Source organism: Lathyrus oleraceus, chromosome 3 (assembly GCF_024323335.1).
Source record: "Lathyrus oleraceus cultivar Zhongwan6 chromosome 3, CAAS_Psat_ZW6_1.0, whole genome shotgun sequence".
NCBI classification, from domain to species: domain Eukaryota; kingdom Viridiplantae; phylum Streptophyta; class Magnoliopsida; order Fabales; family Fabaceae; genus Lathyrus; species Lathyrus oleraceus.
In genome coordinates, this window is record NC_066581.1 from 46,826,529 (window position 1) to 46,841,211 (window position 14,683).

The window sequence follows — 14,683 nt, forward strand, 5'->3', positions numbered from 1 at the left end:
TCGTACCCGATCCCGTCGTCCACCTCAGGATGGCGAGGGCACTAGTGGTCAGTAATAGGTTGTCAGGTAACTCTTCCCTTATCTTATTTCGAAACATTAGGGACAATGTTCGATCTAAGTGTGGGAGGAGACTCTATCGTCTTTCCTTTATTACCTTTCTCGTTTTTTCCTTTATCGCTTTTTCTTTGCTGTTTTTAGATAGTTTATTTATTTTTATTTCCTTTTAGTTGTTTATTTTGCTTTTAGTATAATGCATGAGTCTGACGAGTCACCAAATATAGTATATCTTTAGTACAATCCTACCTCCCCATACCTTTAGCCCCACCAAAATTTTTTTGCAAAAGAAAATAGTGTTATTCCGAAAGTTTTCAGGTTTTAAAGACATGTTTTGAGTAAGGATACGGTGACTTGGGAGAACTTTGCGAAACATCAGTATTATTTTAGCACCATAGACTTCGTAAATATAGGAACCACTCCCGAAACCCCATATACCATGGTCTTAATCATCATTTCCGTATAAGTCCTCAGTAGTTTATCTCAGCAGTCAGCTCCGGCCTACGCATCCTCTACGTAGGGGACCGATGCAAATAAGTGAATGATCCAGAAAAACAAAAAAATAAAAGAAAGCAAAAAGGCAACTCCGGTATAGGTGACCCTCACAAAGTCATTTAAACCAAAGAATTGTAAAAATTTGCTACAAAAAGAAAAAAAAGAAAAAGAAAAAGAAAAACTTACCCACTGTTAGTTGGTTCAGAGGTATCTGGCACTGAACTCGGTAGGGCGGATTACGATCCGATCCCCCACAACTACAGTTGGATCCAATAAAAGGGGTTACACATATTTATGTGCCAGAAACCCCATGCTCAGATCATAATCACTAACAGACCACTCTACTATGAAGCATGTACGGATAACGGGCTTAATGTGATTGCGCCTGAATGAAAAGGACACAAAAAGAGATGAAGAGGCAGGCCTAGGTATTGTGGGATAATATGGGTTGGTTAATATAGGAATGAAGTTTATGTCTGTATTTGCGGATTAGTGTCATCATGATACCCTTAGTTCACTCAGTTAGTACCTATCACTGCATCCCGACTTGAACTTAGAATTTTTACCTGAAACACTCGTTTGCACCAGTTTTTCTTTTATGAGCTTTTTAATGTTTTGCTTGAGGACAAGCAAAGGTTTAAGTGTGGGAGAGTTTGATAACACTGAAATTTACCGTATTTTCGACTCCGATTTCACATGCATTCTAGTTGTTTTATTGTTATTTTGTTGTGTTATTGCTATGTTTTCCTTTGTTTTCAGGTTTTTACTTTAATCGGAGCCCCGATCGAGAAAAGGAGCGAAAAAGAGCCAAAAACCCTAAAATTCAGCATTTTGTACTTGTGGCATACCCCATGGCTGGCGCCATAGACCCTGTTATGACGTGTCCAAGCTCAACTTCCCTCAACTTCCACGTTCCCCACTACTTCCACTAAGGCGCCTCAAATTGGCCTTGTGGCGGGCGCCATGGCCTTGTGGTGGGCGCCACAAGAGGAAAAGTTTTCCCTCCCATTTTCAAGTTGAAGGGCATCCTTGTCATTTCCATCTTTTTACTTGCTTATAAATAGAAACTCGAAATCACTTTTACAATCATCCAAACTTAGAACAGAGGCAAACTCAGAGCAACTTTGTTTCACTTAGGCATATATTCAGTATTTTAAAGTGGTAATCGCTTCGTATTGGAGTGCTACCACAATTGTGTAATCGAGTCTGTGATAGAGTCTGTAATCGAGTTTGGAGCACTTTGGAAGAAAGTTAATTCTGCCGCCATTTTCATTTCCGCTTTGCAATTTACTCAACCCTCCGATTGGAGCAGGTTTTTATTACTTGTCTTTATCTTATTTATTTTCCCGCACTCGCTTTACTTTATTTATTTCTCGCACTCGCACTACTTTTATTTATTTCTCGCACTCGCTTTACTTTATTTATTTCCTCGCACTCGCTTTAAATTATTTATTTCCTCGCACTCACTTTAAATTATTTATTTCCTTGCACTCGCACTACTTTATTTACTTCTCGCACTCGCACTACTTTTATTTAAATTAATGCACTTTTACTTTACCATGTCTAACTAAATCTATAAGGTTAGAATGTAAGGATCGTAATTGAACCGATAATCCGTACAATTTTTCGTAGAAACACTTAAGGGCTATTTTAACTTTCAACTTAAGTTTTCCCGCACTTCAATTCCGTTGGGTAAGATCGAAAGTCGTCCAACGTCTATCTAAACTTAATTGTTTTTAACTATTTCAAAAACAGCGAAAGCGCTTTGTTTAGTTCATTAGGAGTTTTTAACTTAAGAAGAAAAGAGATTTTAAAACTATTTTCGGACGCGTTTATAAGTTTAGAGTCTGGTTCGTTAGAACCTCTTTTGGTTAAGAAATCCAGGTTATAATACTTTTCAACTTAGTCAAGATACTATATTTCTTAAAAATAGGTTTACTACTCTAACGCAATGCGCGCCTTTTTATAAGTGACAATAAGAGGGTTTGATTAGGGAGTACAACTCGGTTCTGAATACGCGAAAGCGACAGTTCCTGTTAAATTAGTTCTTTTCAAAGTAGGAAACATTGCCCATAAGTAGCTCTATCAGCAAGTACTTGGATTATTAATTGATTACGTGAATTACATTCAACCCTGTCTTTATTAATTAAATTTATTTCAATACTTTACTTTTCACTGCACACTCCAAAAACACTTGTTTTGATTGCCTTTGATAAACACCATAACAATAGATAACGATAGATTGACACTTAGTCTCTGTGGATTCGACAATCTTTTATATTACTCTGACGCGTTCGTATACTTGCGAAACACCGCATCAGGAGGAAAGTAGAGCTTGAAGAAATTCAAGAATCACAAAGCATTGATACACCTATGGAGGAATTAGAGCAGGAAACACATGTAGTTGTGGAAGAGCAACTTGCTCAAGTAGAACAAGACCAGCGTAGGTCAAGAAGGATATGTCACCTACCTGAGAGATATGGATATCTCATAACTGATCAAGGTGATGTATTACTCATGGATCAAGATGAGCCTGTGACCTACCAAGAGGCCATAACTGGTCCCCAGTCTGAGAAGTGGCTAGAAGCCATGAAATCTGAAATGGATTCCATGTACACAAACCAAGTTTGGACCTTGGTAGAGCCTTCTGTAGGAGTTAACCCTATAGGATGCAAGTGGGTCTTCAAAAAGAAGACTGGCATGGATGGTAAGGTGCATACCTATAAGGCAAGACTGGTTGCAAAAGGATATAAACAAATTCATGGGGTTGACTATGATGAAACCTTTTCACCAGTTGCAATGCTTAAATTTGTTCGGATTTTACTTGCTATCATTGCATATCATGATTATGAAATATGGCAGATGGATGTCAAAACTGCTTTCCTTAATGGGAATCTTCTTGAGGATGTGTACATGACACAACCTGAAGGATTTGACATACCAGAAGAAGCCCAAAAGATATGTAAGTTACAAAGATCAATCTATGGATTGAAGCAAGCTTCCAGAAGCTGGAATCTTCATTTTGATGAAACAGTAAAATAATATGGATTCATCAAGAACGAAGATGAGCCTTGTGTCTACAAGAAGGTTAGTGGGAGCATGATCGTTTTCCTAGTATTATATGTAGATGACATATTACTCATTTGAAACGATGTCCCTGCCCTGCAACAAGTAAAGTCTTGGTTGGGGAAATGCTTTTCTATGAAGGACCTAGGTGAAGCAGCCTATATATTAGGAATCAGAATCTATAGAGATAGATCACAAAAACTGCTTGGCCTAAGTCAGAGTACGTACATAGACAAAGTGCTGAGACGCTTTAATATGCATGATTCCAAGAAAGGATTCATACCTATGCAACATGGCCTGTGTCTATCAAAAACATAATCCCCTTCAACTAAGGAAGAAAGGGATCACATGCATAAGATTCCATATGCATCTGCAGTAGGATATATCATGTATGCCATGTTATGTACTCGACCAGATGTCTCGTATGCTTTAAGTGCAACGAGTAGGTACCAATCTCATCCTGGTGATGCTCGTTGGGTAGCTGTCAAGAATATCCTTAAGTATTTGAGAAGGACTAAGGACTCATTCTTGATATATGGAGGTCAGGAAAAGCTGGCTGTAATTAGATACACCGATGCTAGCTTCACGACAGATAAGGATGACTTTAGATCGCAATCTGGTTATGTGTTTTTCTTAAACGGTGGCGTTGTGAGCTGGAAAAGTTCAAAGCAAGATACAGTTGCTGATTCTACAACCGAGGTCGAGTATATTGCTGCCTCAAGTGCAGCAAAGGAATCTGTTTGGATCAAAAAGTTCATTAGTGAACTTGGCATGGTTCTTAGCATTGTGGATCCCATTGGTCTCTATTGTGATAACAATGGTGCTATCTCACCAACGATCCAAACACATACTTAGGCGTTATCACCTCATTCGAGAGATAATAGATAGAGGAGATGTGAAAATATGCAGAGTACCTACACTTGACAATATTGCTGACCCACTGACAAAGCCTCTTGCGCAACAGAAGCATGATGGCCATACTAGATCTATGGGCATTAGAGGTATGCCTGATTGGCTCTAGTGCTAGTGGGAGATTGTTGGTGTAAGGCCTAGAGGCCAATACTTTTGGTACTTGTATCGAATTATTTATTATTAATAAAAGGATTTTTCTTTATTATGTTTGTTTAATAAAGTCCCTAGAATAGCTAGTCCGTTTAATGTATCAAGTGTGACTTAATCATGAGATCACATTAAACATAAAGACACTATTCTTAAAGTATCCGTAGTCGAGCTTTATTGTGAAGTGGGATAACATTAAAGTATTAAGACTATTATGTATATAGACTGATGATCACATCTCATGGATCATGGATAAGGAGTTATCAAGTCTTAAACATAGGTATGAATATTAAGAGTAACATTTATACTGGATTGACCCGTTATGAGAATACTATATAGAATGTTATGTAAAGTGTCATAAGTTATTCTCATGGTGATAATGGTGTATACCACCCTTCGACCTGAAACCACTATGGACCCTAGATGTAGAGTTGAATGTCTTATTGTTGATCAAGCATTGTCCGTAGCTGGATGACCATAAAGACAGTTGATGGATACTCCACAAAGCATGCTAAGGGACATGAGTGACCTAGATGGAATTTTCCCATCCTGCATAACATGATAAATGTCTATGGGCTTAATATTGAACTGGACAAGAATGACACAGTCTATGCCTTGTGTTCAATATAGACATAAGGGCAAAAGGGTAATTGTACACATAAGTATTATCACAAAAGGATTTGTCAGATCACATGACATTTTCGTGTCTTGGGTAGCAGTGATATGTTGCTAGATACCACTCACTGTTTATTATGTTAAATACGTGATTTATATAAAATTGCCAATGCCGTGAAAACCTACAAGGTCACACACAAAAGGACGGATTGATGAGAGATAGAGTAACTAAGAAATACCGTAATGTACGGTGCACTTAAGTGAATTGTAGAACATCGTAAGGTACGGTGTACTTAAGTAGAATACGAAATATGGTAAGGTACCACGTGCTTAAGTGATTTTGGCATATTATAAGATATGGGCCACATACACTTGAGTGAGCTTTTTAGCTTGCACCCCACACAAGTGGTTCTATAAATAGAACCCTTGTGTAGAAGCATTTGTGCAGTTGCAATTTCATTTCTCTCTCTCTCTCTCTCTCTCTCTCACACACACACACACACACACACACACACACACACTCAAAGCCTTCATTCATAGCAGCTAGCACTGAGATTGAAGAAATCCGTTCGTGTGGACTGAGTAGAAGCGTTGTCATCGTTCAACGTTTGTGATCGCTCCGTAGATCTGCATCAAAGGTTACAATCGCCACAAGAGGTAATGATTCTATCACTGATCATGCCCATTCGTAAGGATCACTAAAGGAGAAATTTTAAATTCCGCTGCGTTTTGGATCGCTCTTCTCCTTCAGTGTCATCATCATGCATGTCTTAACGACGTTGCGATGTCAACCGAAGAAAAACAAACTCGTAATTATATGGCTTGGTACATATCGGTTGGATTTGAGTTCCTCGCCGAGGATATGTACCTATACGACCCATGCCAGATAACTTACACACAAGAAGGTTCAAAAAATAACCCCCAACAACATTGTCAGACTGATTACTCACAATCCCCCATCCATCAAAATTATCGGCCCACAAATAGACAAACCTACGATCTTAACATGCCAAACACCAACCATAATACCAAGAGCATACCTCGTACCACCAATAACAAGTAGATCATCATCAGGATACCCAACACCGCTATGCACCCAACACATTACCCTACCATAACCTCCTTCACCAAAACACTCAACGATCATTTAACACCAGCTGTCCCTCCTCATACTATAGTCAAGAAGCTCAAACATCACAAAACCAAAACATGCAACAACCATATGGCTACCAAACACCACAACAATCATTTCAATCATTTCTCGACGCATCATTCATACCAATGTCGTCCTTCAATCGTCCTGGTCGCCCTCCAATAACTCAAACACAACCCAACTACTCTGGCATGAGTCATGAAGTCAGCTATGGCGGTAACGCTTCATTGCATACACAAGACTGCGCGAATTTGTCTGAATATCTTAGGGAATCTCCTGCAGGTGGTGGTGATGTTCTTGGCCCCTCAAATCCTCAAACATCTGGGGTGAATCATCAACGTGGGTTAGGGCCACGTGTTCGGGTAGTTAGGGGATATGGTACCGGAGGTCGGTTAGGTCATCCCGGTCAACGACATTAGTCTTTTTGGTATTCATATGTAAACACATATTAATATTAATATCAATTGATCCGATTTTGACTTTTATATAAAATGTACATTATTTTAAAAAAAAATACACAACACACATAGGTACCTGATTAATTGGCGCCTCCTCTTAAACCTAACACATAGGCGCCAATTGGATTGGCAGCACTAGGTGCATAAGTCAATCTAATTAACACCATCTCTTTAACTTAGAGAGCAAACATCAATACATCTGACACCAGTTCTTCAAAGTGAGTTATTTTAGAAATGATGTGTGAGTTATTTAGATTTTTTTTTAGAAATGGATTATTTAAGTAAAAAATTCTCTAAATCACATTTTTAATCAATGATAACATTATTAAAAATATTTAATTATTATCATAAATATTTTTAAAAATATATAAAATATTTGAGTTTTTTCATGACAACTATTAAACCATTACTTTTATTATTATGATATGATAAAAATATAAAATTAATTTTCTACACATTAAAAATGCATATTAATTAAACTCGTTAAATTAAACATGTTCATCCTCCCAACCATTGTTAATATTAAATGTGGCACTTCTCACAACAATGTTTTAAAGTTTTACCTACTTTAAAGTGTGTGTTTTTTGTTAAAATTGTTTGATGCATTTGGTTAAAAAAAAGTTATTTATCATTTCTCTCTTAAATTATAAATCACTTTAAAAAAAATTATTTTAAATATAACTTGATTGATAGTAGTAAGCTATCTAGATGCCAAATTGCACAAAAATCACTTGTCCACAAAATCATATTATAGATACAAAAAAAGAGAAAACTACTACAATCCAACTCTAGCTTTTCTCCTTCCGGCGTTACAACTTACATCCATTTGTCCTTTTGAAAATTTCATGACATTAAAATAACTTCTCCTATTTATCAATTTGAATTATTTAAATCTCATTTCAAATTGATTGTTAAAATTTAATGTCATAATCTTCCACCAAACAAATGTATTGTGTAACTGTAGTATTAAAATCATTAAAGAAAAAAAAAGTATTAAAAACTCCATAGAAAAATGTAACAAAGCTTTTCAACACTTTGAACAATGATCAATGCTCTTATCTTACTTTGCATTCCCATTCCTCCTCTTTGCATCAATAGATCCTTGATTCTTTCTTGCTTGAATAGTTGGAGTTGGTAGTTTCTTCGACGGAGTAGGAATTAACGATGGAATCATACTCCTATTTTCATCCATACAGAAACAATGTTAATAAAGATTATACAGAAATAGAAGACAGACAGTCATTGTGTGGTATCATTTGATGGATGTGTCAAAAAAATATTATATATCGGTGTATAATTATTAAACTCTTGTGCGATTAAAATGAAATAATTACCTGACTTCGGGGATCTTTGATGGTCTTGGATTAATGGATTTCTTTGCTTTATTAGAGGCTAATCCATTTGAAACCGCGGTTGGTTTAGGTGCTTGTATTAGCCAATTCATGTCTGATTCTGAAGAATCGCTGGTTGCGATTTCAAGTTCATCAGATTCTTCTGTTGTCATTGTGGCAATGTCGAAGGCGGGTTCCAAACATAACTTGGAATTTTCTGAAAATGAACTTGGACTATCTGTTTCCCATTGTTCCACTAAGCTATCATCGCTGGTTAAGCTGTCGGTCCGGTTCATCCTAATCTTATCAACCCATTCACCCGAAACTGAAACTGAATCTTTATCGTCCTCTTTTCCATTTACGGCTTGATTGTTAACATGTGGCCACGGTAGCGAGTTTCTATACACGTCTTGAGGATCTAGGCTTCTTCTTTTCAGCTTTGATGCACTCTTATTCTGGCCCTACATGCAAATTATTTACAACACTTGCATAAATCAGTGACCATGTATGAATTTTAGGCTAAATTACTCTTTTGGTCCCTTAAATTTTTTTCGTTCTATTTTGGTTCATTAAGTTACAAAGGTTACATGCTTTGTTCTTTTTTGTCCGTTTTCTCGTTTGAGTCCATCAAATGTTTCCTTCATCTTGTTGCCGAGTCAGACGTAATGACAAGTAGGCAATTTGACAGACTTTTAACAGAAAACAGACATAAAAAGACCAAAGTGTATAGCGTTTGAAACTTCAGGACCAAATAGAGTGATAACATAATATCATGCTTTTGAAATGTGACTATAAAGAATGAAATGTTACCATTATGCTACTAGAATCATCTTTGGGCAGCTTACGGCCTCCGGAAGATGTCACGTTACGCTGCTGCATGGGAGGTGACGATCCATAGGATTTCAACCTTGGTACTGCCTGGCCACTATTAGTAGGTTGCTGAACGTGTTCCGCTTCTCCGTCTTTCCTTGCCAATGCTGCCTTCAGCATAGCAATCTGACAACGCAAAGATGACATTAAAACAACGCAGCACAAAAATTGCGTAACTTGAAAATGCAAAGAGTTCCAATAACACTATTGTAATTTCACTTAGTAAGAACCTGTTCTTTAAGATCTTTCACTTCTGTGTTATCTTTGTTCACTCGCGCAGCTCCAAGTTCAACGGAGGAGACACGTTCGGCGAACTTGAGTGTACTAAGTGTTTCTCCAAGAGCATCAGGTTCCGGACTCATATGAACAAACATCAGGGTCTTGGCCTGCCCTCCTGATACATACATGTAAAGAAAGAAGTTCCTTAAAAGCTAAGAAAGGAGACAGATCATAATGCGGTTGACGATATATTGTTGTAGGAAAATCATACCGAGTGCGTCCTGAAGTAGCTGAGTGAGTTTGCTGTTCCTGTATGGAACATGGGCATTCTTCTGAGCAAGGGAAGCAATCACATCTCCTAAGGCGGAAAGTGACTTGTTGATATGTTGAGCCTCTTTAAGTCTATCTCCTGTGGCCTCGGTTTTATCAGCCCTTTCACTTCCTGCAAGATCGACAAGATGCATACAACCTCGAATAATGCTTCCCGATACCAAGTTCTTTCCGTGAACGTGAACTGTCAAGCAGCTGCGATTATATACCGATCATCAGATAATTAGTTTGTCGATAACTTTTTCTCCTTATCATTCATTAGCAACAAACCTAACAATGTCATTGCTATTACCTGTGAGAACGACTGCTACGATCATTCATGGCAGTAGAACCAACTGCGCGATTTTTATGTCCTAAGTTCATCAAATTTATGACTTCGGAAGTGGTTGAAACTGGAACGAGGTTCGCGTCTGGCACGTTGATGCCATTACTGGAACTATTGCGGATGTCTAATGTGTGTATTTGTTAAGGATTGCATCAAGGAACAAAATAATCAACAATCATAGTATTATAGTATAGATAGATTAGAAAAGGATATCTTTTGTTGGAACCCTCTGGAGCTAGTAGGTCTCTGACTTGCTCGTTGTAAATCTCAAGCATCTGAACCGATATTTCATAGATAATGGTGTCTTTCCTCTGGTCCGAGAGAAAGAAAAGATCTCTCAATGCACGGTAGTTCACACCTATGGTGTCCTCGTCAAGATTGTCTGGTCCTGCCTGCATCAAGATGTTTTGAATACTCAGTTAATCTAGGGCTAAATATGTATTTCTTCGGGTCGGGATTTTTTTATGAGATGAAATTGCCGAGACTTGAAAATATCAGAGGCTGTTAAAGTCTCTTACCATAGTGTATGTTTTTCCTGATCCTGTCTGGCCATATGCAAATATACAAACATTATAACCATCGAGAACAGAACGAATCAGAGGCTGCGTATCCGCGAAAACTTCCCCTGCAAGAAAACGACAAACATAAGTGATGATGAAAAAACATACTTATCGGCAACAGTTTTAGTGAGAATATACAAACTAAGACCAACCTTGTGTTGAAGAAGAACCAAACACTTTATTGAAGTTAAATATCTTTTTTCCCTCTTTACCAAGTTTGGAATTGGGAGGTATCATGAGTGACATACATCCTTCCTCCACGCCGCAGACAACACTATTTTGACTCGCTTGCCCTCCCAAGAACGGTCGAACTCGACAGTACACCCTAATATTTCCTACCAACATGCAAAAATATTGTCCATTCACACTCGTTTAAAACATGGACGGCCTAGGAGCATAACTATACATAGACTATTGAGTCTTCGCCATTAGAGTTTACCTTTCAGATCCTGCACTTGATTGTATAACTTGCGGTTTTCTTCGAGAACTTTATGATATCCTGAAGCAGCAGCAGCTAGGCTCCGCAGGTGCTTACTTAGATTGATCATATCCTTCTGGTATTCCCTTTGCAGAAACTGCATTCCCGATTTCGTTTGAAGGACAATGTTTTTCACTTCCTACAGAATTTTAACATCGAATTTGTCACTTAACCGTGTTGATTCCCATACATTGAGTTCTAGATATATTATTACAACACAAGTTACCCGGACACTTCTATTTTGTTGCTCGACTAAATTCTGCTGGACAATTCTCCTTTGTTGCTCGACTAAACTCTGCTGGGCAATTCTACTTTGTTGCTCGACTAAACTTTGCTGCATTAAATAGAAGCGGTTTGATTCTTCGGCATCACCATTGTTACTGTTCTCATCATAGCATTCCTCTTGTTTGTCTTGCAACTGTTCTCCATCCTCTTTTTCTTCCATCTTTAGTATCCTCGGACCAAAAAATTCCGTTAAGATTTTGAGATTGTGACAGTAACCGACCATTCTAAACAATTTCAATTTGAACTCGCAAAATAAGTATTCTATGGAATGTGAATTTTACCACTTCATCAACCGAAGCATCTTTTGAAATTGATTGTTCCGTTTCAGATGGTGTCTTATCTTCTTGAGTTGTTGTTTTCAACTGCAACTATTAAAATTCTATCATTAGATTTAGAAAGGTATAAGATTCAACGTAACTAAAAGCGATAGAGACGCATACCGTTTCTTGTTGAACCTGTGGTTCTTGTTGAACTTGTGGTTCTCGTTGAACTTGTGGTTCTTGTTGAACTTGTGGTTCTTGTTGAACTTGCGTTTCTTGTTGAATTTGCATTCGACGCTCAAATTCTTCCATGACTCTGTTAAGAAGAGACTCCACTACCTGTTGCGGAAAAAGACGTTATATCTTTAGTATATAAGGTACAAAACCAAAGTAATATGAAAAGTCTAAAACACAAAGCCATGAACAACGTTAGTTTTTCAAACGGTTTATGTTACATTGTTACATACAAAAAAGATTAATGCGGTTACGTTACTTGAAGAGCAAGGCAAAAATCACTCGGAAAACTCTTCAATATGGTAAGCGGTTCCGTCTGAATCTATTAAAGAAGAAAAAGGTCTTACAATGGGAATCTCCTCGGGCTTCTTATCAGACAAATATTGGCGAACTAGTGAGTTTAAGGAAGAAAACGAACCCTGCAAGTACCACCAATTCATGAAGCTTAGACATACGTTTTTTTACCATTTTGAGAAGAAAAAAAAAAGAAAGAATATGCTATCTCTAACCCCTTCCGGTCGATCCTGTCCGAGATCATTACACGAAGAGTTATCACTCGTGTAACCATCTTTGTCAACTAAAGCCATGCTCCAGAGAGACTTCATGAATGGTTCTGAGTTTTTCCTCAACATTGGTTTCACAGATGTAGGCGGCTTTTGACCATATTTCAATGACCCTGATCCAGTTCTTCCTCCAAGTTTCCCTTCAGCAAGGGACTTGAGTGCCAAAACACAATTCACTATTCTTGAAGATTTTCCTCCCTATAAATAAACCACGCGAAACAAAGAAAAAGAAATCACAATTACGATCCGACTATTACATATGACCTTAGAAGTAATAACAATTAACGTCAAACTTTTTTATGATCTGACGATTACGATTGATTAAGAGTGTCTAAATTTTTTACACTAACGGTGTATATTGATTTCAATCCATCCGATGAAACCAAAGTACTAATAAACAAAAAAAGTTCAAATTCAGTTAACAAGAACCTGTTCCAAATCAGAAGCTTCAAAGGAAGGAAGACCGATTTCTTCAACCGCCACAAGAAAGTTCCTTACATTTTCAAAGTATTGAAAAGCAGACAATGCCGCTCCATCAGGAATAATAACAGAATCAGAAGGGCCTTCAACCACCTAAATATATACCGGTTCAATCATCGCCATAGCGCATAAATACACAGCGGCATATTTTCGTGAAGCAAGAAACATACCTTGGCCACTGCTCCAGGTTGAATTTTGTTGAGAGCATTGCAGAGGATAATCCCACTTCGCAAACCAATCCGAAAAGCTTCTTCAGAAGGCTCCGCCGGTAAGTCTTTCCCCCCAACAACTCCAACCGTTTTTCTCAACCAACCAGCCGCTTCATACCTTCTCAAAGCTACAATATCAGACAAATCCTATCTCAGTTACATAAAGATCCTCTATGACCACTTTACAGTATAATAAACCAGAGATTCCTCCGGTGTCACGGTGAATTTCTCAGAATCACGATGATCAAGTGATTTTCAAAAACTAACAACATTAATTACATATTTATAATAAAAATCTACATGTAAAAAGAGATGAAAGGATATATACAAGTTTCTTCGGCTTTTCTGGAAGCAAATTTGAAATCGCTGGTGCGGGTATTTTGTTGTTGAAGAATATCCTCAACGACAGAAACAACAGAGAAAGGTAAAACAGGTTCGGTAGACATGATCAAAGCCTTAAGAATTAACAAAAATCCCAGAAACCAATCTAAATTGTATGCATATAAAAAAACAAAAAGAATAGAATTCTGAACTAAGAATGAATAGATGAATTGAGAAAGAAAAGGAAAAACAGAAATAATGGTGATGAAGAAAGCAAAGAGAGAAAGAAGAAGAAAAAAGGGTTTAAAAAATGTTTGGTCCTTTCCCTCGCTTTCCTTCGATTTTCTGTGTTTAGTTATCGTGTCTATAATATTGGTGTATTAAAGCTAACACCGAACCTGCTTCCGACCCTTTCGCTATGTCATCACTTGATGGTTTATATTTAGTTTAATTAATCTATCATTAACCCAATAATATACTATAATCTTTAATTAATTTTTTATTCTAATCAATATAAATAATAATCATTGTGTACTTGCACAAACATATTTAAATGTAATTTTAGTTGAACATATTAACTTTTTATTAATTGAGTCAATTTTAATTAATATTTAGTGATTTGATTAAAATTTTATATTTAAAGATATTTATTTATGAAATAGTATTTATAATTGAAAACAAAGAAGGTTAGGTTTTAAAATAATTCTTCATGAATATTTATGTATATGTAGGAAGATAATTAAATGTGTGGGTGGAATTATTATTTAGTACATATTACATACAATGAATTTGTTAAACAATTTGGTCAAAATATAATTTTCAAACACTACATAATTTTTTACTTAAATAAGTAATAGTTATTTCTATTTTCACTTTTTTTAGTCAAATCAATTGCTATATTAATTTAAGAGAGAAATTAAAGACTATTTATAGAAGTGGCTATTTTATTTGATTTTTCTTTTTTTTCTTGAGATAAATATTGTTTTTTAATATAAACAAATATTTCCTAAAAAAATAACAAAACAAGTATAGTTTTCACAATATATATATATATATATATATATATATATATAAAACTTATTTTATACTTATGGTTCTTATTTCTTGTTTATTAAGATAATATTAGAGTAAATTAATCTCTCCAACTATATAACACCTTTATTTAAATTGACAAGTCACAAGTCAATAATATTAAGGAAAAGATAAAATAAATAAACATGTAGGCATAAATCTAGTAAGAAGAAACTTAAAACATCGAGTAAACTAAAAAAAAAAAGTCAGCCAAATGGCTAGTCTCTTATGCATCTATCAATTGGCC

The 14,683-nt window shown here is 36.5% G+C and overlaps 1 protein-coding gene across 1 annotated transcript; it reads right to left on the bottom strand.

Moving 5' to 3' along the window:
* Positions 1-7,631: 7,631 nt before the first annotated feature.
* LOC127132434 (kinesin-like protein KIN-14F) lies at positions 7,632-13,769 on the bottom strand. The gene is made up of 18 exons (XM_051061383.1): positions 13,373-13,769; positions 13,006-13,172; positions 12,785-12,928; positions 12,302-12,553; positions 12,140-12,211; positions 11,739-11,897; positions 11,580-11,666; positions 11,240-11,458; positions 10,975-11,152; positions 10,688-10,870; positions 10,494-10,600; positions 10,187-10,367; positions 9,943-10,102; positions 9,592-9,845; positions 9,332-9,495; positions 9,042-9,227; positions 8,235-8,692; positions 7,632-8,078 (listed from the first exon to the last, which is right to left on the bottom strand). The coding sequence occupies exons 1-18, from the start codon at positions 13,488-13,490 to the stop codon at positions 7,961-7,963; spliced, it is 3,207 nt and encodes a 1,068-aa protein (XP_050917340.1). The 5' UTR covers positions 13,491-13,769; the 3' UTR covers positions 7,632-7,960.
* Between the last annotated feature and the right edge of the window lie 914 nt (positions 13,770-14,683).

Excerpts from the sequence above, each read along its gene's own strand:
- LOC127132434 (XM_051061383.1), bottom strand. The coding sequence starts at position 13,490 with ATGTCTACCGAACCTGTTTTACCTTTCTCTGTTGTTTCTGTCGTTGAG. Across the intron at positions 10,871-10,974 it reads TCAAGTGCAGGATCTGAAAG|GAAATATTAGGGTGTACTGT; the intron begins GTAAACTCTAAT and ends GCATGTTGGTAG. Across the intron at positions 9,496-9,591 it reads GCTACTTCAGGACGCACTCG|GAGGGCAGGCCAAGACCCTG; the intron begins GTATGATTTTCC and ends TGTATGTATCAG.